This window comes from Molothrus ater, chromosome 7, assembly GCF_012460135.2.
Source record: "Molothrus ater isolate BHLD 08-10-18 breed brown headed cowbird chromosome 7, BPBGC_Mater_1.1, whole genome shotgun sequence".
In the NCBI taxonomy this organism is placed as follows: domain Eukaryota; kingdom Metazoa; phylum Chordata; class Aves; order Passeriformes; family Icteridae; genus Molothrus; species Molothrus ater.
Window position 1 is genome coordinate 127675 of NC_050484.2, and position 21754 is coordinate 149428.

At 52.5% G+C, this 21754-nt stretch overlaps 1 protein-coding gene across 15 annotated transcripts in view; it reads left to right on the plus strand.

The window, feature by feature from the left end:
• PCBP3 (poly(rC) binding protein 3) overlaps nucleotides 1–17899 on the plus strand; it is a 43232-nt gene extending 25333 nt beyond the window's left edge. For 3 of the 15 annotated variants that reach the window (XM_054515366.1, XM_054515365.1, XM_036386551.2), the window contains exons 10-14: nucleotides 2547–2625; nucleotides 3248–3307; nucleotides 6446–6498; nucleotides 9140–9309; nucleotides 17726–17899. In XM_054515366.1, coding sequence (XP_054371341.1) covers nucleotides 2547–2625; nucleotides 3248–3307; nucleotides 6446–6498; nucleotides 9140–9309; nucleotides 17726–17771 — 408 coding nt within the window. In that variant the 3' untranslated portion in view covers nucleotides 17772–17899. Of the gene's footprint in view, nucleotides 1–2546; nucleotides 2626–3247; nucleotides 3308–6445; nucleotides 6499–9139; nucleotides 9310–10965; nucleotides 11906–17725 lie in introns of those variants that run through there. The other 12 variants (XM_036386550.2, XM_036386555.2, XM_036386556.2 and 9 more) reach the window with 7 other exon arrangements.
• The last annotated feature ends 3855 nt before the right edge of the window (nucleotides 17900–21754 follow it).

A 21754-nucleotide genomic window follows, 5' to 3' on the forward strand; every position in this document is an offset into this window, starting at 1 on the left:
CAAGTGGTGCCAACAACTCAGTGTTTTCCTTGTTCCTATATTCCTCTGATTGTCAGGATTAAAATGCATTTGCTGACTGCACTCTGCCCCACTCCCAGCAAATTTCCTGAATAAAGCTGTTGGTACAGGGGCTACTCACTCCATCCTTACTCTCAGGGTGTTCTTTCAATGATTGGTCATTTTATACAATGTTCAGTGCAGAATCCAGTCTAGAATGTGCTTTTAGGGCATTTTAAACACATTTTAGGTGTCTGTGTTCAGTGTCTGCCCTTTGCAAAGCAGGCAGAATTTTGAATGCCCAGTGTGTTCTCCTGCCATGATTTTGTCCCTGGAGAAACATCCCAGGACAGGGGAAGCTTTGGCTCATAAGGGGCTTCAGCATTGCCCGGGGTGTTTTTGGCTGTTTGTGATGTGATGGGTAGCTGCCTGCTGTCCCAAAAGCTGTGGGATCCTAGAGTCAGAGACTCAGTTGGGTTGGAAGAACCCTTAAAACTCATCTCACTCCAAACCCCTGCCATGGGCAGGGATACCTTCCACTGTCCCAGGCTGCTCCAAGCCTGTCCAGCCTGGCCTTGGGCACTTCCAGGGATCCACGGGGCAGCCACAGCTTCTCTGGGAACTCTGTGCCAGGGCCTCAGCACCCTCACAGGGAAGGATTTCTTCCCAGAATCCCATCTAACCCTGCCCTCTGTCAATGTGAAGCCACCTTGTCCTGTAACTCCGGGCCCTTGTCCAAAGTCCCTCTCCAGCTCTCTTGGACCCCCTTTAGCCCCTTGGAGCATCTCCGTGACCTCCTCTGGACTCACTCTAACAGATCCATGTCCTTCCTGTGCTGGAGACCCCAGAGCTGGATGCAATACCTCAGGTACAGTCTCACCAGAGCAGAGGGGATGAGCTGGAAGAGATGGACATAGCAGCTTTTTCTATGACACCTGGATGCAGCCATCTTCTCTCTCCTAGACTTGTTTATTGCTCTAATTGCAGGGGCTGCATAAATACCACTATCTGAACTATGTCTGGAAGGTCCACTAGGTCAGTGTTAGAAAAGATTTTGGTCTCCCCCATGTGTCAAAGCAGGACCCCTGTCCCAGGGCATGGCTGGAGCCCACTGGGCAAAGAGATTTCATCTGGAGTCCTGCCCGCGGGACCAGGTGTCACAAGGAATTCCAGAAACAGGGTGCAGCTCCAGGATAGTTCTGAAGTTAAAAAACAGTAGATGCTGATGTCCCTGCTTCCTGCAGGAGCAGTAGCATGCCCAGTGTTATCTGGAGACAGCTGTGTTGTGGCAGGAACCCATCATATCACACCTTTGGCTAAAATAAGCCAAAGACAGCCAAAATAGACACAGAGATGTGCAGACACCTCTTCTTGTGGAGTGGTGAGACCTCTCCCCTGAGGCAGCAGAGGCTGGGTGTCCTCATACCTCTCCAGGCAGGACAGGGATCCCACAGGTAACCTGTCCGGGAATTTTCAGGTGTTTCACTCCTTCCTGCTGCTTCCCTCCAGCCTCCCCCAGTGTGCTCAGGCCCCCAGGTCAGCTCTTCCCAGCATTTCCCCCTCACTGCTGCCAGCCAGACCTCCTCACTCTCCCTCCCTAGCCCTGCTGCAGCAGCAAGGAGACATTTGAGTCTTCTTGTCCCCCAAAACATTGAAACTATAACTCCTGCCTCCCCATTGCCAGGGATGATGGGCAAAAGAAGGAGTTTAAATTTAGAGGGTGATATGGTGCTGACAACTCCCAGAGAGTGTGAAAGTGGGAGGTTTTAAAGAGTCTCCCCTCCTGCTCATTGCCAGTCTTCAGCCCAGTTTGGTTTGTTTTCTTTTCTTTTCCTGTCTTTTTGTTTTTTATGTTTTGTTTGGTTGGGGTTTTTTTTTTGTTTGTTTTTTGTTTTGTTTTGTTTTGTTTTTTAATTTGGAGCAGTAAAACTGAACACAAAATGTATTCCAAACAAACACCTCTCTATAAAACTTCCTGACCAGGCAGCAAAACCTCCTCAGCACAACAAGGGATACAAGGGTCTGAAATACCTACTGGTCGTGACTGAAGCCCATATTTCTAATGAGCTGGCATTTAGAAATGCAGTTTATCCATGTCCCAGAGGCCCTTCCCATTGGAGGCACAGCACAAGAGTGTGTGCTGCAGGGACAAGCGGTGACAATGTGGCTCTGGTGGTACAAAGAGGGTTCCTGGGTGCTGGCTGTGATGCCCACCAGCTGGCCCTGCACGGAGGCAGAAGGAATTGAACTGACACCAAGAATGGGCTTCTTGCTGGTATTGTACTTCAGACCCTGACCAAGCACTTCTGCCAAAGATTTGGGCTTTATTGCACTATACCCAGGCCAAGTCCTTTCTGCTAATGTTTTTGCCATGTCTCACCATGGCTTCCTGGTTTGGTTTTTTTTAGATTTTTTTTTTAGTTTATTTTTCAGTTTGTTTTCCTTTTCCCCCACCCTCCCCATTATAATTTTGTTCTTGCTTTTCGGTGTGACTTGTTGTACTCTATGACAATAACCTTCTTAGCTCTAATGTCCCTCCTACCCCTCAGCAGTTGACCAAGCTCCACCAGTTGGCTATGCAGCAAACCCCCTTTACTCCCCTTGGACAGACCACCCCCGCTTTCCCTGGTACGTACCCACACGCCCTTTCAAGATATCCTTCTCTTACCTGTAGACTTTCTCTCTCTTTCTAAACTGTTGTTGTTTAATGGAAATGAGCAGGGCGAGTAAAAAGTGGCAATATCCATGGGGAGAGGTTAAGGAGAGGCTTGAAGGATGTTTTGGGGGCTGTGGTGCTCAAGGCAAGCTCTCAGTCTGGGCTTTCCCGTGCCGCTTCAGATTCTGGCGGAACACCCACACTTTCCCGGCGGGACATCCGAGCTCTCCCAGCGGGACACCCGTGCCTTTCTGGCAGGAGCAGCTCGGGGCTGGCCGGGGGTACTGCCTCGGGGAGCTGTGCTGAGCCAGGCAGGATGGCAATCCCACAGTGGGAAGGAGGCATGGCCGAAGGGGGCTGCGCTGATGGGAGGACAGCCAGCCCCGGCATGGCCCGAGCCTTGTCCTCAAGGCCAGCATGTTCCCGGTGACCTGGGAGGCAGATAGAGCACAGGGGATGGAGGTACATAAAGTACTGCTTGGAAATTACTTTTCTGACAGTATGTTCATCATATTTTGAGCTTCCTAGATGAAGTGACATTGCTTATCTCCTCGAAGGGAAAAGCATTAAACCTGTTTCTTCTTTGCTCTTCAGGAGAAAAGCTGCCCTTACATTCCTCCGAAGAAGCTCAAAATCTGATGGGCCAGTCATCAGGTAAAACACAAAGCTAGAAGGAAGTAAGCAGGCTTTGGTTGAAATGTATTCCGTAAATAGGACTGTGCTGTTGTTGTGCTCCGAGAGGAATCATGGTATTCATGGAGAAGACAGCAGATTGTCTTGGTGTGCAGGAAGAGATCGGGTAGCACCCTTCTCCTTGTGCAGCATGTCAAAGGAAAAGTGCCTGGGCTTTATTACCTGGCTCTGTGATGTTTGTGTATAACTGCCATAGAACTGCAGGATATCTTGAGTTGGAAGGGACCCGCAAGGATCATCCATTCCAACCACTGGCCTTGCACAGACACCCCAACAATCCCACCATGTGACTGAGAGCATTGTTCAAATGCTCCTTGGGCTCTGGTGGCCTTGATGCCATGCCCATTCCCTGGGGAGCCTGGTTAGTGCCCCTGCATCCTCTGGGGGAAGTACTTTTTCCTGATGTCCAGCCTGACCCTCCCCTGGCACAGCTTCATGCTGTTTCCTTGGGTTCTGTCCCTGGCCACAGAGAGCAGAGATCTGTGCTGCCCCTCAGGTGTGGTGAGGTCTCCCTCAATGCTGTCTGTACCAGGAAGATAGCAGAGTCATCACCCTTATTCCTGCATTTAATTTTGCATAAACTTTGCTCAGAAACAACAGAACAGTGCTGATGGGAACAGCCATGACAGGCAGCTCCGAGCTATTCAGGGTGAGTTGCAATTTTAGTGGGACAGGACCCTGAGGATCCACCCAAAGCATGGCTGCAGCCTTGGAGAAATTTTGCTGTCAGATGTGCCACATTCATCCATACGTGAGAAAAAGATTTGTCTTTTGTTTCCTACCATTGCATAGAGAAGCTGTCTTGAGACCTAGAGGCTCACAGGCAGGATGAGCCAGACCTAGGGCACACAGCCATCCCATGCATGCCTCAAAGGTTTGGTGACAGCACCTAATTATGAAAGCAAGCATAGCCCGAGCAAATAGACCCCACAAGACTGCAGAAATACAGATTTCATGACACCGACCTGTGCAGCCATGTTTTCTGCATGCCCCCTTTGCCTTTTGCAGTCACCCAAGGCATTAATCCTGCCCTGACACCCTCGTTACAGCCTCAAGGACTGCTTGTACATATCAGAAAAGGAGGATCTGGAGTGATGAAATAAACAGTCTCCAGATCACAGAGAGGAATGTGGCCATTCCTCAAAGGCTGTGTGATGCAGGGATGGTGCAGTACCATGGCACCAGGTGTCGCAAGGGTTTTCAGCATCATCCATGTCATCTGAGTGTGGGATGGAGGATGCTGCCTAGGAGTCTGAGGAGCTTAGTTTCTATTCCCTAAGATCCCTGGATGCCTCAGTGCTGCTCAGAGCCCTCACTGGTGCTCTGCTTCCTTTAGAAGACATTTTCTGCCACACCCAGGCTGCTGCTGAACTGAGGCTTGTAACACATGGCCAAAGGAGAGGGACACCCTCACCAGAGAGATATGTCTGTGATAGGTGCAGTCCACCTTGCCCCAGACTGTGAGGAGGCTCAGTGTACCAGCCAGTCCAGGTGAAGTGTGTGCTGTAAAGTCAGCATTGAGCATTGACTGTGGTATAATACCTGGGCAGGCAATGTTTTGTGCAGGTTTTGGCATTAGTACCCCTGGCAGGGGTGAATGACAGCAGAGGGCTGCCAGCTGGAGGATCTGCATCCTCATTCCCTGCAATTCCTCTCCTCTCTGTGGTCCCAAGTGGAAAGTCTGGTGAGGAAGCCTCCTGCAGGCAAATGTCAGTGATGTGTGTCTGGGAAGATGCATTCGGGAAAGCACAGGAAGTACATTGTCACATAATCATGGAATGGTTTGGATTGGAAGGGCCCTTACAGCCCATCTTCTTCTACCCCCCTACCATAGGCAGGGACACCTTCCTTTAGACCAGGTTGTTCTAAATCCTATCTACCCTGGCTGTGAACACTCCCAGGGATGGGACAGCCACAGCTTCTCTGGACAACTGGTGCCAGGGCCTCCTCACCCTCACTTCCTAACATCCTAGGGTCATGCATGAGCACATCAGAGATAACCAGAGCTCCTCTTCCTCTGTGCTGAGGCCCTCCATGGAAATATGTGAGGAATTGGGTGCTGCTGCTGTCTTGTTTTGCAGGAGCCCTGCAGTTCCAGTCTCTTTGCGCTTCTTCATTCTGCACCTCCTTAACCAACCTCTTTCCATGGATACAGATCTGGCAGTCTCTTCTGCTCTTACAAGCATTCATCAGTGGTTTATATCATAAAGATAAGGGTTTTTTTTTTTTCCAGTTACTGCAAATTCCTGTCAGGCACCATACAGCTTCTTTCTTGCAGATTTCACACAGGACGTCCCTGCTTCGGCACTGAGGTGATTTTATATGGGAAACCTAGGAGCACTATGGCATGGTGTCCTCTTACTTCTGGAGCTGCATTCACGGAGTATTCTGCTGGCCCCAGCCATTCCCACAATGGAGGAGAGAGCTCTCCCTGACCCAGGGGAGGGTGGGAGGAAGCACGCCCCTGCCTTCATTCCTTGCTGTGTGATTCTGGAGGGAAGCAGGATCTAAATCTCCATACTGTTCATCTTGCTTTCTCTTAGGAATAAGAGGGACAGGTGGTCCTGGTCCAGCTAGGTTGCATGTCTTAGCAGTCTGGCTCAAATTCAGCATGAGAGTCTGTGGGGCTTAACTTGCAGAGGACTTGTGCTGCCGGATCCCGCAGGGACACTGGTTTTGGAGCACCAAACTGCTGTCACATGCCAGCAGCTCAATGCTGCTCCATCCAGAGAGGGCTGGAGGGTGCATGGACAGCATTCCTGTGGAACAGGTGGGTGTCCCAGCTGGCATGCTCTCTGCTGCTGTGTTTAACCCACCTCTCCTCGCTGATGCTGGAACCTTGCACCCTCCTCTGAAGCCATTCCCAGTGGAAGGGATGAAGGGTGGGAAGCGAGGCACTCGTGGGATGCAGGGAAGGTGACACCCAGATCCAGCAGAGTCAGGTAGCAACTGTCTTCCTCCTCCTTGTCCCGGAGTGTGTGATCCCCTTCCCCTCCCAGCCCGGAGCAGGACACAGCCTTGGCAGCGTTGCGGGAAAGCAGCGGAGCTTCATCATGTTGCCTCTGCCAGCTCTAACCGTGTTCCCTTGCATCTGCCCAGGTTTGGATGCCAGTCCCCCGGCCAGTACTCATGAACTCACCATTCCCAATGATGTAAGTAAATCCAAGTGCTTCCTTGGCATGTCCGTGTGTGTGTGTGTATACAGATACATGTTTATATATACATACATATATCTATGTATAATGTGCAGCCATTTGGCTTTGTTAAATATATTTAGAGATGTCCCTTCCCCATGTTCCCTCATCCTTGTGCAGTCGGTTGGGGATCAATCTGCAGCACAAAGCACCCATTGGACTTTACTCTGTCGGTAGCTTGCCTAGGTACAATCCTTAATGCTCCATTTTCCTTTCCAAGTGAACTCAGTGCTCATGAAACATGCCCAGTTGACAGCATTGGGAAAGGGAGAGAGCTCCTATGCCAGCCCTGATTAAACTCTTAATTGCTTAATCAGGCCGTGGCGGGTCTGAGATGATGTTCCAGCTCAAGGGTAGTGATGGGGTGGGGTGGTGGGGAAGAGGAGGAAAGTAAGTGACATTTCTGATGCCACAAAGTGCCATGTGAGTGTCTGAAGGACAGTGTGTTTCAGTACTGCTGGCAGGCAGCTGTGGGGTCTGATAGGTGGAAGCTTTGTGGTAACATGGGTGCTGGACTGGGATATTTGCTGGGAGGAGGCTGGAGCCATGTTGGGCAGGGAGGAGGTGGGATGGAGAGCATGACACAGCCACCCTGATCCATGAGCCTCACTTGCTTCTGGACTGGTTTCTATGGATTAAGACCCAGTCTGTGCTCAAATCAGGATGAGGGCAAGTGGAGGGATGACATCCAGTCTCTGTTCCCATCTCCATCACTAACAAGCACCTTTAGCCCATCCTCATCAGGAGTCCCTGGATAGGGCCTGGCAGCTGTTGCTCTTTCTTCCTGCTGTTCACCAGCACCTGGCAGTGCTCTGGAAGGTCAGCAATCCCAGCTGCAGGTGCCGGGCACCAAGACTTCTGTCCACCCAAGAGACATGCAGTGCAAGACCCTGTGAGCACCTGCTAACTGAAACCCTTGGAGATGCTTCACCCTGGGTCAAATCACCACAGGAGGGATCTGCAGAGGAGACAGTGGGGGCTGATCCCAGATCTGCTCCACCCAGCAAGGACCCCTCTCCAGGAAGCTGCAGAGAGCTCTGCAAGCGCTCCTGAGGTTCCAGCAGCCATGTCTGCTGAGCATGGAGGACTGTAGCAGTGAAGGTATCTTCAGAAATATAAAGAGACCCCTTGCAAAAGAACTCACATGGGAGGAAAGGATGCCAGGAGACCTCTGAGAACTCAGGAGCACTTGGAGCGTTCACTCACCAGAGGCTGAGCTCTCACCAGACCTGGGAGATATTAGATGTTATCACCTGCATCTTGAAAAACTGCTCCTTAGCTCTTTCTATTGTTGTTCCAAAGGCTTTTAAACACCCACTGACACCCTCTCAGGAAGCAGAGGACAGGTTTGTGTTCCTTTAAGAGTCACCAGGTGTGTTTTAGTGGTGTAGCTTGGAGTTGTGCTACAGCGGAACGAAATCGGATGATACCCATCTTGCTGCTCCTCTGACTGTCAGAAACTTGAATGCTGTTCAGCTTGGGTGTAGCTGAGCATCTGCCTAAATAGTTTGGGTCCTCAGGTATCTCCAGCAGATTTTCATTTGCTGAACCATCTCGGAGTTATTTCTGTGATGTGAAGACCAGGATGGGCTGAACATCCCCCCACGGACCCTGGGACAGTGGATACCTTTCCAGTGTATATTCAGGTCCATATGGGATAAACCACCATTGCAGCCCCATGGTCTGATCAAAGGATCAGGGATATTTGGAGGAGTAATCATCTTTACTTACACTGTACAGAAATCCAGCAGCTGCCAAGATGAACATCCCATGTATAAAATGCCCTTGGAAAAGAGCTTAAACGGCCTAAAAGGGCATGCAGACCACTTCATGCCTGTATTGGTCAAGCTGGATATCCCCGTATGCGTTACCAAGCTTTGGAGATGATTTGAGGGAGATGCACAAATGAGCAAAGACTATTGAAGAAATTCAAGACACTGAGGATCATTGAGGAAATTCAAGGGATGAACAGCTGAGGAAATTCAAGTCTCCATCTGGCTCTGATTTTTTCAAAAGAGTATGAAAGACGTGTTTTTACACAGGGTCCACCTTTTCTGTGGGTGCCACTTGTGCCCGCTGGCAAGCCACTGGATTGCACCAAAAGAGCTAGAGGGGTAGCAGAGGTACTGAGGGTGTCTCAGTGGGATAGAAGAAATGTGAGATGCACCAGGTGATGAGGGGACTCCTGGGGTTGGCCTGTCCCCAGTGAAGGCAGCAGGCTTGTTTCCTTCTAGTAATGTGTCCAAACCACCTTTGGGTTTGCTTTGACTGGGAAGGGGATAAGTACTTGCAAAACATTGACCATTCATTAAACCATGAAAATTATTATTACTGAAATGAGCCCTCCTTGAAGTCCTCTGAGGTGCTGGGCGTCATGTGCAGAAAATGGAGATTCTTCCCCACAAGGAGCAGAGCAGAGCAGGACTCTGGATGTGTCCTTGGAGGACCGTGCTCACATGCTGGTAGGAATCACCCTGGGCTGTCCCTCTCCTGTTTTCATGAGCATTAAGGTCACTCTTGTCCCAGGTGTGCTCATGTCCTGCTGGTGACTGCCAGAGCTGCTGCTTCTCAGACATTCCCTCCGTGCTTTCTTTCCTAGCTAATAGGCTGCATAATCGGACGCCAAGGGACCAAAATCAATGAAATTCGGCAGATGTCGGGAGCGCAGATCAAAATCGCGAACGCCACAGAAGGGTCATCGGAGCGCCAAATTACCATCACAGGAACCCCTGCAAACATCAGCCTTGCGCAGTACCTCATCAACGCCAGGTGAGACCCCCCGCCGACCTCCACCGCCTCCCACCACAGCCGATCCCGTCCCGCTGGCTCACTGGGAGCAACCCACGCTCCTGGTGCCATGGGCCAGCAGGGGCTTCCTGAGGCCGGCTGGGATGGACGGTGTCTTGCTAAGACCTCTGAGCAGGGACCAGACATTGCCAGCAGGACATCTGGCCTCAGTTGGCACTTTGGCTGGGGACCAGGAGCCACCATGCTGCTGGCGGAGTGGCCACAGGTCGCGCTGGGTGCCTGCCTTCCCTCCACCCTCGCTCAAGGATTTTGCTCGTGGGTGGGCAAAGTTGCCACCGTCTTTCCTGTGAGTAAGGCAAGGGACAGGGGCAGGAGTGGAGCTGAGCCACTGGCAGGGAGGCATCACTTGGGACCTGCTTTCTGGGATCCCATCATCGCTTACTGCCTCTTCCACGTGCTTCCAGGCCTCCAAAAGGCTTTCCTCCATTCAGTGAAAACAATCAGTCCAATAAATGCAAGACATGGGAATGGCCTGACTGCTTCCTTTTCATCATGAAAAGCCTGGCGCTGCAGGACTTCAGAGGGGCCAAGGGTTCCCAGCGCTGCTGCCGTCTGGGGAGAGATGCAGCCCGTGCCATGGTGAGGCGTAGCTGCAGAGATGAGCTGGGGACCTGTTCTATGCAGGCAGGGAGCTGTGTCCAGGGTGCACACTGTTTGCCTGTGTCTATGGACTTGTGGGAAGTGAGTTTAAGGAGATACAGGACCTTTCTGGTATCTTTGCACCCACCTGGCAGAGCTACTCAAATGGGCCCATCCGCCTGGGCAGGATTGATGCTGTGCCAGCCCGCTGCCAGCCCTGGATCTGCGCAGGATGGAGGCTGCTGGCAGGGCCCCGAGGACAGGGGGCTGTTGGCGGTGACGGACACTTGTTGGGGTGTGGGCTGGGAGCACCGGTGAGGTCTGTATGTGCTTTCTCCTCCTTGCACCCAACCCACTCGAGCCCCGACCCGTAGTAGACCCCCGCCATCCCATCCTGCCCTGCTATCCTGCTGCCCATGCCCGTGGCACCTCTCCCCTGGCTCGGGTGAGGGACGGGGCCAGCCCCCCACCCACGGGCATGGCTGAGTGGCTTCCCTACAGATCCTTGCCAATCTCCGCCCCCCCCCCTCCCCCTCCCTAAGACAGGAAAGAGAAAGAAAAGAAAAAGAAGTGGCTCTTAGTTGCTGGGAAGGGCTGGCTGAGCTGCCCCTGTGCAGAGGTGACCTGGTGGGGCGGCACAACAGGGCTCAGCCTCTCTCAACCAGAGTAAAACAAAGCAGCCTGGGGAGCTGGCACAGCTGCCTGTCCCCTGTGAAGGGATGCTGCTGGAAAAGAAGCTGTGCTCTGGGATGACTCCTGCCAGCACCTCTGGTGGGTGACACCTCTGCCACGTCCTGGCTGCAGTGAGGAGAGGGAAAGCCAGCCAGCCATTGTGCTGGCTCTGTGCTCCAGCCCCCCATGTCCTCCTCAGGGGACCGCCAGGCCACCCAGTGATGCTCTGCCCACTCCATCTACACGGGATCTGGGCAAGAGGAGGAGCGCTGCCCCGCAGGGTCTTCGTTTTCTTTTCTGCTCTGGTGATTAAGCACTTGTTTTTTGTCTCCCCCCCACCCCTCTCTCTGCCCCTGTCTATTCTAGGCTGACGTCTGAGGTCACTGGAATGGGCGCACTCTAATTTCCACCCACCATCCTCCACTCCGCACCACCTGACCCTCTCCAGCCACCGGCACTCCACCCAGCCTGTACTGCCTGTACATTTACCGTTTTACCGTCTTCCCTTTGCCTCCACAGATACTCTTTTCTTTACTAACATATATATATATATATATATAAACACACAGGCGCGTATGCACACACTGGAACGTTTCTTTACAAGCTTTTTAATCTGTGCTCCCAAAGCTGCTCCCAAACTCTTTGGTTATGGTCCTTGTTTCAGCGTTAGGGTGTTAATTCTTCATCTGCTTCATCTGCTTTTTGGGGACAAGGGGGAGGGGGGGGCGTTGTTTTTTTCTCTCACTGGCAAGACTTCAGGAGCTGGCGGGGTCTCTAGTGTCAGTCTAGCATAGCTCCCTATACATTGAGTTGACATTGGCGATACTTTCTGTAGCGTATGGACATAATGATGCCACCCAGAGCTGTGCATGTTTCAGACGAATTAATTTTTCTCACCCTCCTTCCTTTGGTGCTCCCCCTTGCTTGTCCTGGCTCACCTTCGCCACCTCATCCCCTGCCCTTAGGGTAAGGGCATACTTTTCACCCTGTGTTATTTGGGAAGCAGAAGCCAAGTACGGGTTCAGCCCGCAAGCTTCTCTCTTGGAACATGGCATGGTCCAGACAAGCCCATTTTCCTACTAAGCTGAGGGAATCACACACACACAGATAAACACAAATGCTCTTTTCTTTTTTAACTAACAAGCACCTGGAAGTGGGAAGAACTCAGCTGTATGGGATTCACACCCCCAGGGGCCTTTGAAAGCACTCTTTTGGCAATCCCCCACAATCAAAACCTCAGGAAGCTCTGTGAGCCAGCTGTGTTTGTCATTGTTTGTGTTCAATAAATGTCTGTGCAGCTCTCGTACTGATGGGCTCCGATTGTTCTTCTCCTGGGTCGCCCCAACAATGCCAGCCCCATCCTTCCCTCTGCATCCTTCCACACCTTTTTAGCTACTTGGAGGGAAGGTGGGGGTTGTATGCAAGAGTTCTCCAATTTTTTATTATTATCATTATTATTACTATTATTACTATTATTATTTCTCATCAGCATAATAATTTTTTTTCTGTTTTAATTTTTTAAGAGAAATGACCAATGCACTTCCTGAGTGATTCCATGCTTTCTGTTTTTTCTTTTTTTTTTTTTTTTTCCAAAGGGAGAGTATTTGGTTTGGATAATCCTTTGGTTTTCCCTGAAATTCATTTATAAGTTATGGTGTGACAACCATCATCTTCCACTGCCCCCTTGTCTGGACAGATCTGCCATGTGTGTCTCCCACACCCTTCCCCACGACCCTCTCTGCCCAGCCCTGCCTTCTGCTTCCAGGCTTTTCTTCTCTCTCCTGCCTCTCCAGCAGGGAAATGTACATTTTTCATTTGTTAATTCCTGACTGTCCCTTTTCCCAGATTGCACATGAGGGGACAATGATACACTGTGTCCCCAGACAGCTGAGGCAGCCACACAGTACATTTTTGCACTGTACCACATGGAAAATGCATTGTTTTTTGAGGTGAGCCCCAAGACTTCCTGGGCCTTTCCCTCTCTTCAACCCTCAGTACCAGCAGGCACCACTGGCAGTTTCCCACCCTTCTCCTGCCAGGATGCTGGGCCACTTCTCCTCCTGTCTCCAGCACTGCGTGCTCAGCACTCAGGCTGTGTCAGGGATCCCAGGTGATGCCACTGCATCAGTGGAGCCAAGGATGGGCAGGGGGTTGTGGGCTCCAGCAGGGAGCTGGTGAGGATGAGAGCACAGCCCAGCAGCCCAGAAAGGTGAAGGTGGTGCCACTGAGCATCAGGGTTTGCTCTGCCCAGGTATCCTGAAACCTGTTCCTGCTTCAGCTGTCTGAAGCATTCCAAGCTTCTGTGGCTGAAAGTGCTCCCAGGTGCTCCCAGATCCTCCATAAGGTGCTTTGCTGCCTGTCGCCAACTGCTTGCCCTGCTCTCCCTGGCACTTTGGGTTCAGCTGTGCGTTTTGGGTGGCCCAGCAGCCACACAAGCTCAAGAGCATCCCCTGGTTCCCCATCCAGAGGAGCACAGGTGCTGTGGGGAGTGCTGAGGGGCTCAGGTGGAGCTGGCAGCCTTTGCTGTCACCTCCCCGCTGTGTTTGTGCTGATGCTGAGGATGGAGGGAGTCAGGCACCAAACAGGGCCTCCTCCAAGTCACCAACTGGCTAGCAAAGCACAGACCCACCTGGCAAGGTGGTGAGTGAGCTGTTTGGCAAGGGGCACTCCTCAATTTCTCCTGTTCCTCGTTCTGCTTTAGAACAAATGTTTTATCTGTTGGAAGAATGAAATATCTGTGTGTGAGACCCAGTGAAAATAACCACCCCAGTGGCCTGGGGGATGAGCCACGGCAAAAGCTTCCCATCCCACTTCCACCACACTCCATGGCAGCCTGCCAATGGGGTGCTGTCTCCTCAGAGGGGGATGGTGTATGGAGGAAGCCAGCCTATCCTGTCATTCTTAGCTCCTCTGTGGAGCTGTAGGACAAGCTGGAGTATGAGGAGAGCTTCTTCATGAGGAGAAGATGGAGGCATAGCAGCAGCAGAATCACATTGACCAAGACTGAGAAATCCATCACAGGCCAGCAAGGCTGTGGGATTCAGACACCTGGGGAAGGCCAGGGAATGTGACAGCATCCTGGACACAGAAATGTCTTTGCACAGTGCCTGCAGATCACAGCTGCCCTGAATTCCTCTGCTCTGTGTGTGTGTGTGCTCCCTGTGCCGTTCCCCACCTCCACAGAGAAAGTGCTGCTAAAAATAACAAATGCCAGGTTGGGTCTGCCAGATGCAGCTGAGCTCAGAGGCTGCTGGAGAGGGGGAGCAGACTGCAGCAATACCTCTGCACCTATCCCCACACGAGTGAACCCACGGACAACACCCCTTCTGGGTACCATCCGCATCCCAGCCCACTGCCAGGCATCCATCACCCAGCCAGGCTGCAGGAAAGTCACCCCAGGAATCAGGGGTGAGGCAGAAGAGGCTGGATGTGAGTGTTGCTCTGGCGTCAGGCAGGTGTCCGAGACGTTGTGTCAAGGCTTGTGCTACCACAAGGATCTGTGCTCATGGGAATGCTCCAGGGAATGCTGGATGTGGTCACAGGGGGATAAGGGACAGTCCAAGCAGTAGCAGTCACTGGGTCACCTCACAGGAGCACTGCACAGTCATAGAATCCTAGAATATCCTCAGCTGGAAGGGATCCACAGGGATCATCAAGTCCAGCTCCTGATACTGCACAGGACAACCTGAAGCATCTCTCCTCCTGGCATTCTCCTTGACTTCACAACTTTTCTTTGGGGGTCACATTGCCAAGCTTATTTTGCAAATTTAAAAAGAAAAAAAAAAGCTCCGTTGCAGCATCTCCTGGGAGCATGTTGATATCAACAAGGATAACAACAAAATTACAAGGAATGTATCAAACTCAGCTTTGATTTCCTTGGGATGACTCAAAAGGAGATTTGCTATTTTCTTTGGAAGGACCCTCAGTGTTTTGCTTTGATTTGTGATAGGTCTTGGGTTTCCGTTTTAGATTAACTTAAAATACTGTGATGATGTGTCCACAGCCATGCCACTGGGAAAAAAAACTCGAATATTGCAGTGAATATTCAGTACAAGGTGAATGTCCCAGTTAATCAACAGAATAGCTTTAGTACATTGCTTTTCTCTCCCAAAACAATGCAGTATTATCCAGCCAGAATGATTTAACATTTCTGGAAGCAACCAACTCAGTCAAACTCTTTAGGAATGAGTTATTTAGGGGGATATTCTGACTTTTACTAGAAAGTATTGGTCCAATGCCTCCTCCTGTCCCTGGAGTGTGGAGGTCTCCATCAGAGAGGGGGCAGTTGAGGTCTGTGCTCAGCCCTTTAGCCTCAGCTGAAGGTCCCCACTGCCCCAGCATATCCTTATCATGCTCCAAAATTGTTTGGAGTATTGTTCTGTGCATTTTTTCCCTCTTGTACAGAATAAGGCTGAAAAAAATAGACTGTTTCCCCTAAGGGAAAGTGACTTTCACCGGGGAGACTCTTTAAATTTCATACTCTCTTTGAGCTGTTATTCCAGCATTTGTTATTGTATCCATGCTAGTCACTTTTAATTATATTAATTCCCAGTTTACGCTCCATTACCAAGGAGCCGTACCTCCTGTACGGGCAGAGGTAGAGTTTCTGGGAGATCTCTGTGTGGTGTGGCAGGGATGAATGCTTAATCCCATTTTCTCCTTGGCCACAGGGATGGAAGGCATCTCCCCCAGCCCTGCCTGGCTGCGGCCCCCCGCCCCGGCCTAGGCGCCTCCGGCTGGTCACTAGATGTCCCCATTGCCCAGCTTTTCATGAATGCATCCCCAGCCACGCCGGGATGCGGGCGGCACTGCGATGTCCGTGCTTCCAGCCGCTGCTCCAATGCGTGCAGAGGACAAACATCCCGCGCTGCTGGGAAGGGAGTGGGGTTTTCTGTGTGTGTCCGTGACACTGGTGACGGGCAGTGACATCACGCGAGCGGGTTACTGGCACCGTGCCCCTCTGCAGGAATGGCCCCCCGTCAGTGCTGGGACCTTCATGGAGCCAGCCCACGTGGGCAAGGACGTGTGTCGAGCACCTCTTCGGCCGTGGGTGGCACAAGCCGCCCCCTTAAGCTGGCCCGAGCCCCTCTGAAGGCTGGCAGAAGGACAAGGTTTTTCTGGGGAGATCCAACGGGTCTCTGTGCCTGTGGGCCCCAGGGAGGCATTCCCAAGCTGGCTGCTCTGTGCCTTGGCTGGCAGCAGGAGCCTCTGCAGCTGCTGGAATGACTTGCAGAAAGGTCGTGGTCTCCATGCAGTCCCCGTGCTCCCATGCTGGATGTTACAGGGAGCTGGGACTCTGCTGAGAAGGATATTTTTGTTTTTCCTTCAAAAGGAATGCAGCTGCAGATCCTCATCTGCTGTGCTATGCAGCGAGCCCCAGGCCCCCGTCCAAAGGGTAACGTGGCAGTGACTTTTAGGAAGTACTGAATGTACCAGATGTGCAACTCTCTCCACCCAGATGTGCAGCCCTCCTCTGACTGCCCCAGCGCCCTTGTCCTGCAAAGAGGAAGATGACACTCCAGATTGCTGCAAAAGCATCCCAGAGAACAAATACAGCCAAGTTCAAAGCCAGGCTGGCTCTGGATTCCCACACTTGTGTTTAGGCAGTTTAACCACAGTGATGTCTCCCCAGAAATGATGATCAAGTCCACTCTGCACAACAGGAAGAAAATCAGCCAGGAGATGGGGCTGAGGATGGAGCAGTGGGAGGAAGCTTTGTGTGTGAGCCCCATGCTGAACAGAGAACTGTGGCTGATTTAGGACACACGTGCTGTTTCCAGAAGGAATTGCTTTGATCCCAAAAGGATAGGCTGGGATGTGTATGAGGACCAGAATATTTGTAGCACACTTGGAGCGCCGTGTCCTGGTTGCCTGCAGGCAGTGTCACTATTTGTCCCTGGAGAAAGCCTGTGTCTGAGAGAATTTGTGTCTGGATTAAATGGGATGAGTGGCACTTGTCTCTGGAGCTTCTCTGGGTTTTCTTGTGTCCAATGGGACTGGGTAGCACAGGATGCCCCATGGGAGCATGGGCATGTTGAGGGTGTGAGATGCTCTGTGCAAGCATGGGCACAGTGGTGATGGGCCAGCAGCCAGCTGGCAGCGTGGCCAGGCCCACAGAGCACTGAGGGATGGGGCAGCATCGCGCCGGAACTGAGGATTGCGTGCACAGCTTGGGATCAAACCACAACAGATATCCAACAGGATTTCCCAGTGGAAAGAGGAGCAGTCCATAATGTGCTCACCCAAAACCAGTCAGTTAGGGTTTTTGGTGGGAGGACATTGCAGTGATGTAACCTGACACTGCTGCTGCAGCTGGTGATGTGGTTTTCCCAAGGGATGCTGCTCTGTGCAGCACGCAGCCATGCTCCCAAATCTCTTACAGGAGCACTGCAAAGGAACTGTCAGTAAAAAGCCGGTTAAAAATGCAAACCCAGAGAAACTGCCATTTCTATGCTTAAAACAATTTTTCAGTTGCAGACTAAACTTTATTCTTGTTGCAAGTAGATCTCCCCTCAACGTATTTTGGGCTGAAGTGTGATTTCCAGAGGCAGGGCGGTGCAGTGCAGCACCAGGCAGAGGTTGTAGGGAATGTGTGCCCTTCCCCAATGCTCCTCTCTCAGCTGCCCATCACCCCCAGCACAGCTGTGCCCTTGCTCATCACACCCAAGTCTTGTTGATGGGGTCCAGCAGAACCAGCTCTCCACAGTCACCATCCCTGCAGGCATGGGTTTGTAGGGCAGAGAAAGGGCAGATCCTCAGCCCAGCAACAGCCTCAGTGTGTTCAGATGGCTTCTCTGAAGCTCCCAAAAGGCCACTCTCAGCCCTCAGTAAGAACCCATGAGGCAAATGCAGCATGCCGGGCAACCACCTGGGCTCACCTGGCAGCCCAGCTCATGCTGGATGTGAGTTCCAATGGAAAAAAAGGGAGATTTGTTGTGGTGTAGCAGAGCTGTGTGGGCATGTCTCCTCCAGCTTGGCTTTTTAGGGTGTGGGTTATTTCAGCATCACACTAGAGAGTTGCTCAGGGTGTTGAAGCAGCCTCATGTTTGTGTAGCCTGAGAGGCCAGGAGGCGCTGGTACGGGAGCCTTGGCTGAGCCCTGACCATCTCCCTTGCTTGCCCCCCAGCTCTGCAGACCCTGACCCCCACGGGAGGAACACCTTCACCGCCTGACCTGGTGCCAATGGCTGATGCTTGAGCCCCCTCCGAAGATGCTGCCAGCTTCCAGTGAGCTTCTCCCGCTCCTTTTTGGCACCCTTGGGGCCACTGCCCGAACCCCCCACCCATGGCTGTCCAGACCCTGCTCCCTCAGCCGGGGCATGGGGCAGCAGCAGGCTCGGGGGGCTGGGGCAGCAGGTCTCAGGAGGACAGCAGCTTGCAGCCAGCGTGCAGCGGTTCCCAGTGCGAGCCACTGCTTCCCACCGCCCTTATCTGCGCTTCCTCATCGCCCCTCACGCCCCTGATGCTTTGCGATGTATTTCGTGGCTTATCCGTGTCATTGCAATAAAGCTTTTGTTGCTTGAAGTGCCCTCCGTGGTGAGTGGAATGAGGCTGGGGACCAAGCTGGGGTTTGGGCAGTGGGGCACCCACAAGGAGAGAGGTGGAGTGCTGGGGTGCCCCCGTAGCACAAAAGCCTCGATGACCCCAGAATGGTTAATAGGGAAACAGCCCATGAAGCAAAACGTGGTTTGGGAAATGGGCCTCAGAGCCCTGGCTCCACTCAGCATCAGGAAATGATCCCACATGGGAGCAGGGCTGCCAGGAGGGAGGGGGAACGGGACAGGGGGAGCACTGCAAAGAGAATCCAGAGTGTTCCTGAAAGGCGGTGATGACTGGGATTCATTATCCATCGGGAGACGTGTTTATAGCAAGTGTGAGTCACTGCCGGGCCCTGGGAGCAGCCCAGCAATCCAGGGGCTGCTAGTGATCTAGATGGTGTACAGGCTCCCCATCCAGCCCCACACAATGGCAGCTCTCAAACACACCCCACCAGCCCGCCATGTGCCAGCCCTGCTGGACCTTGGAGCAGCCCTGGTGCTATTTTTGGACACATTGGGGCATGGTTTTCCTCTGGGATGCTTCCTTTCTACTCGAGAAGAGAAGCCAGAGCACTGCCCCAGCTCTGCATGTTGCCCTGGTGCAGTGAGGGTCTCCATCTCCAGCCCATCCAGCCTTGGGCTTGACACACATCCAGGAGGGGCCAGCACTGCCTGCCCAGACCTCTGTCTTATGTGGAAACAAAGGCAAAAAAGCTATATTAACCTTTTTTCTCCATCTGGAATTATATTTTCCAAGTGCACATCACCCCTTCTCCCATTTGGCCCTGCAAAGGGGTGGTGGCAGGCAGGCAGGGCAGTTAACCCTTCTCTACACCCTTGCTCAAACCCAGGGAGCAGCAGCTCCAAATCTCTGTGGGATCTGGAAGTCATCCTCCCCTTGTTTGTGCCACCTCTGACATGCCTTGGCTGGGGTGCCCAGCCCTGCTCCCTGACAAGCCAACCACAACATACAGCTCCAGGCCTGGCACCCACTTTTGACTAAAAACCAGGTTTCCTGGGTTTCTCCTGCCCAGGAATTGATTGTATGCTTTCACTTGGAGAAAAGCCCCTGTTGCTGTTCCCATCCCCTTCCCAGAGCAACAGCGCCATGGAGACCACCCCAAAGCGGGGCGTCACTGACAGAGCAATGCTCTGGCAAATGTGGCTCAGGGCTCCTTTCCCCCCTCCCTGCAAGCTTTGGGCCATCCATGAAGCACCTTCTGTGGCCTTTGCTGAGCTGGGAGACTTTCCCAGAGTCAGAGCCAGCCTCAGGTGGGAGAAGCCCTGGGGAAGGAGTCAGTGGGGCTGTGTGCACAAACAACCCCAAAGGTTATTGTGTCCACCCACCCCAGCACATGGCTTGAATCCCTGCCCAGGCTGGAGAGATGGGATGCAGAGGGATGTGAACCACCTGAATGCACTGGCTTAACCTCTGCAGGACTCATCAGCTGCAAGAGAAAGCTGCTGTGCCCCACTGAAGGCATTTAAGGGTGCAGAGGCCCCACAGCCCTGTTCATTGCATCCAGCCCTTTGTGCTGGCTGCAGCTCCATCGCTTCCTGCTGAGAGGGTGAGTGTTTGGAGATTAAAACAGCCTGTTTACCTTTGGCTGTGCCTCTAAAAAATAATAAACTTGTGGGGGGGAGATGCTTATCTTTACACCCTGCTGGGATTCCGCTGGCTGCAGCTTGTGCTGGAATCTGCTGCATGGACCAGAGGAAATAGGCCTGAGAGGGAGCAATCCTAGAACCATGGGGTGGTTTGGGTTAGAAGGGACCTTAAAGACCATCTCATTCCACCCCCTGCCATGGGCAGGGACACCTTCCACTATCCCAGGCTGCTCCAAGCCCTGTCCTGCCTGGCCTTGGACACTTCCAGGGATCCAGGGGTAGCCACAGCTGCTCTGGGCACCATGTGCCAGGGCCTGACCACCCTCAAAGGGAAGCATTTCCTTCCATATATCCAACAAAACCCTACTTTCAGTGTAAAGTCATTCCCCCTTCTCCATGGCTGGATGGTTTGCATTTGCTCCTCATTGTCTGTGAAAGATCCAAGGAAGATGCTCGGCACTCCTTAGAGTGGGCTGGGAAGGCATTCCTGCCAGGAAGGATGGTTGACTTGTTTCATCCTTCTAGGAAAAGGCTGCAGCTGGATCTGGCTCTGGTGTGGAGGGAGCTGGGCTGCATGCCTTGCTGCATCACAGCACTGCTCTGGAAGGGCACAGACACACCCAGAGCCTGGACAGCTGCTGAGGTGATAAAATAACGAGTATGAACATGCATGCTCAATAAAAATGGGAGCAGAAACAGCCTGGGAAGGGGCTACTGGGAACTTCTGGGAGCTTGCTAGATACGCTCAAGCTCCTGGGCTGGGTTGGACAATCCCTGTAGAAAACTATGGAAAGGATCCGGCTGGCTCTGTGCTGCGCTGTGCCAGAAAGCCAGCTGAGATATGCAGAGGGCAGCCAACAAGGAAGATGCTTTTTCTGTCCTTCCCAAGGCTTTGGGATTGATGCTTTGGTTTGATGCCTGCATCCACACGGATGCAGAGAGGGGCTGCAATCCACAGCAGAGGAAAAGCAGGTTTTCAACCTGTATAGCCTGTCCCTTTGCAGTCCAGAGATGCAGGCCGGGCTCTGGGAGCATGGGGCTGGCTGGAACCAGCGCTTGCAGTCCCCCCAGCTGCAGGCAGGGCTGTGTCTGGTGGCTGCTCCGCTTTTCCTTGAGCGCCTGGGGCCTGCCTTCCCCAGGGAACATGTGCCCAAGCCTGACAGGCATGCTCTGCTTCCTGGGAATCACCCAAGCTACGCCTTTTATCAAAGAAGAGTGGAAAATATTCCCTGCTCAGCTGCTGATGGGGTTAGCGCATGGTTTTCCATCTGTTTTTCCTGGGTGTACTCCACAAGAGGGGGTTCCTCTGTCCCCTGCTCTTCTAGTGTTGTCCCCAGGGCTGAAGGCAGCATGTCCCAGGGTGCTGCCTTTTCTCCAAGAACAGGAAGACGATGCAGGTGCTGCTGATCTTTCTGGTTTGAGCCAGTTTTGTTCCCAAACAATGATGCTCCCAACTCCCCAGACCCCATGCTTTGGGCTGTTTCTATTTTCTGAGTGTAAAACGGCGGTGGGGGGAAAGTCCTGAAAGTGAATCTTACTGCCCACCTTCACGCCTCCACTGTGGGACAGAGGAAGAGAGTGTGACTCTTAAATTGTGGGGTACCCCAAATGTGTGTCATCCTGGTGTCCTGTGGCTCCCCTGTGATTCGTGAAGTCCTGCAAGCACTGGGGTGGCCTAGGAAAGGGATCCTGAAAGCATTATCTCCTCTCCTCCAGCTCCCATGCCGTATCCACAACCTCCCTCTCATTCAACCCTCTCATCTTCCCTAAGAAGCTGAGCCAAGCTTTCCCACAGACCCAGACAGCTATTAGGGAAATATTATTACCAGATGGTTTGGTTTTTTCCATAGGAACAGAGGCCAGAGTGAAGTAATGGGGAAAACATTAACCCAGCACGCACCATCCTGGGTGTGGGGATGTGGATTTGCTGCTGGAGCCATGCTGTGTCCTGTCTGTGCCAGCATGGAGGGGGTCTGTAAAGTGGGCTGGAGGGGGACACTCACACCCTCG